This window comes from Phyllopteryx taeniolatus, chromosome 5 (assembly GCF_024500385.1).
Source record: "Phyllopteryx taeniolatus isolate TA_2022b chromosome 5, UOR_Ptae_1.2, whole genome shotgun sequence".
Lineage (NCBI taxonomy): Eukaryota > Metazoa > Chordata > Actinopteri > Syngnathiformes > Syngnathidae > Phyllopteryx > Phyllopteryx taeniolatus.
In genome coordinates, this window is record NC_084506.1 from 27,080,160 (window position 1) to 27,082,777 (window position 2,618).

The following is a 2,618-nucleotide window of genomic DNA, read 5'->3' on the forward strand; positions in this document are numbered from 1 at the left end:
AAAAACTCAACTTCCTGGTTAGGTCAGCCTGCGTCAGACACGACCACCTTGGATGGACATTTAAAAATCTATCTCTTGATCTCAATTGTTTATACAATATTTGTCCATGTATTCTAATGAGTGTCGTATAAAGGGTTCTTAACCAGTGACAAAATGTATCCATGCAAACAAGTGTATTTTAATAAATTTGAATATCAAAGGAAAGTTTATTTATTTCAGCGGTTCAACTGAAGAATTTAACATACAGATTCATTAAATATATAAAAATAAAAGTTCTGAAACGTATTTTCTTATGTTTAATGAATTTGAATCAAAATGTTTATCCTTGCCTAATTTCGACATTAAAAATCAAATCAAATAAAAACATTTGATTGTTTCTTATGTAATCAAATTTGAGATGACCAATTTGGGGTTTTCATAAGTTATAATCATCAAAGTTTAATAAAAATGTAAAATCATTAAATATTTCACTCTATATATAGTCAATTTATATACTATATGAGTTTTTTCATTTTAAGAGCACTGCTGAAATAAATTAATTTTCCATAATGCATGGGCAGATGTAGAGCTACAACAATCGAATTATTCGATTCCACAACTAATTGATTAGCAAATGAAGTGACAACTATTTTGATAATCGATTGTTTGTTCAATTTAAAATTGTTCAAATCCTGATTTCAGCCTCTCACCTGTAAATATTCTCTGATATAGGTAGTTCTCCATGAAAGCACACTCTGTTTAATCAAAATAAGACATTTAAAAACATCTACTTTTGCTTTGGAAAACAATGATCAATATTCTTCCCTGTTTTCTGTGATGGACCAAACCAGTAACTGAATTATAATCAAGTTAAGGGAAAATTAATATTCACTTTAATCTATTACAAAAATAATCGTTATTTGCAGTTGTAGTATGACCTGTAATTGACATGTAGTTGAACCTGAAGCAGCCTCAGAAATGTATATCAAACTAGTAGCCCTTCACATTAATCATTATCCAAGAACTATCTCCTAGTTTCAAAAAGGTTGAGTACATCACTCCCTCTTATGTGATATTGCTTAATTGTTATTTGTCATTAAACAATACCAAATAAACAACAATAATCACTTAATAAACAGTAATCAGAAAAAAATGATTTTACAACAAACTTTAATGCAAAATATTTTTTGATCCAAATATTTGATTAATCGATGGAATAATTGATATAATAATCAATTGTAAAAATATTAAATTGTGACATCCCTAGGTGGATGGCTGCATGTTCAACTTTATATAATAACTCTTGGTGCTGTAGAGATGTAAACTAGCTCCATTAAGTATATAAATAATTAGCAACTCGGCTGTCACTTGATAGTACACACTGAGCAAAGGGAGCACTCGTGAGCTGACATCTCTTAGCTGCTGTTTCAAGTTGGAATCAATTGTTTCTCTTCGGTATATCTTTTGCAAATACATCTTTGGCTCTTTGGGGAGGAAACAAGGTTTTGCTTCAGCCTCTTTGGGACAAACACCACCATCTCGTCCGTGTACAACCACGTCTTCCTGGTCCTCCCGGCGTCGGTGGATCAGTGGGCGTGGAGGCCGCCCGTGGAGCTGCCCCGACCAGGCTCCGTCCTCACCAGAGCTGATATCTGGAGTCTTGGGCAACCTGCTGCTCTTTGACCTTCAGTACTACGTCTGGCATCTCGTCCATCACAAAATCCCCTGGCTGTATGTCACTTTCCATGCCATCCATCATAACTCAATGCCTGGGCGGGTGGGAGCTGGTCATTGTTGGCTTCTGGACGACCCTGAACCCGTGCTCTTGAGATGCCACCTGCTGACCACCTGGACCTTTATGGTGTTGGCACGTCTACGTCTCTATATACATCTGATACCCTTCAGCCTGTACGGAGGCCCCAGCAAAAACGACATCCACCATCAGAAGCCCAACACCAACTTTACTCCACACAATCCCCCAAAACAGCAACACACAGCAAATAAATGTTAAAGGGCAACAAGAACATGCAAATACATTCATTATTTAATGTTACAGTAAAAGGTTAAAACAACAGTGACAGCCTCATTTGTTGTGGGGAAAATTGAAAACTGAATAAATCCTAGGCTGGAGCTTGATGTTATAGAAATGACAAATATGTGTATTATGTTTGTCTCTTACTACTTACACTTAGTCACAATAACTCATTTGTTTAATTGAGATGCCAATGGACTTAAAACACCTAATTGGTAAAGACAAATGGAAGGAATGAAACTTCTTGACGAAGTGTCAAACTGGGTGCTAAAATATGCTGAGACAAAAGGAAAATGTTTCTTGGTCACTGAGTAAAATCCAGATGAAATCTTCTATCGCTGAATCATTTTCTTTCAAGCAAAGCCGCACATATTTGCATGAACTTGACAATTCAATTTTAACATGGCAAACATAGACAACATAAATTCCAATTTCAAGAAGTGCCCAATTAATATGCAAATCATAATAGCAAATACTCCCTCCTCTGCTGAGGATATCCTCGGTTTACATGGTGGCGAGTATGGCGGAGACAAGAAGGATAAATAAGACGCACGTCCACTAGGTGTCAGCAAATCTCCGTCTTTTCTTCTTCCAGCTCTTACTGTAG

At 36.1% G+C, this 2,618-nt stretch overlaps 1 protein-coding gene across 1 annotated transcript; it reads left to right on the forward strand.

Moving 5' to 3' along the window:
* The first annotated feature begins 912 nt into the window (after positions 1-912).
* Positions 913-2,513, forward strand: LOC133477739 (cholesterol 25-hydroxylase-like protein 1, member 2). Its single transcript, XM_061772815.1, is given in 5 exon segments — positions 913-919; positions 1,412-1,596; positions 1,598-1,740; positions 1,742-1,797; positions 1,800-2,513. Coding segments are annotated over 5 exon segments (582 nt in total). The 3' UTR covers positions 1,991-2,513.
* Positions 2,514-2,618: the final 105 nt, after the last annotated feature.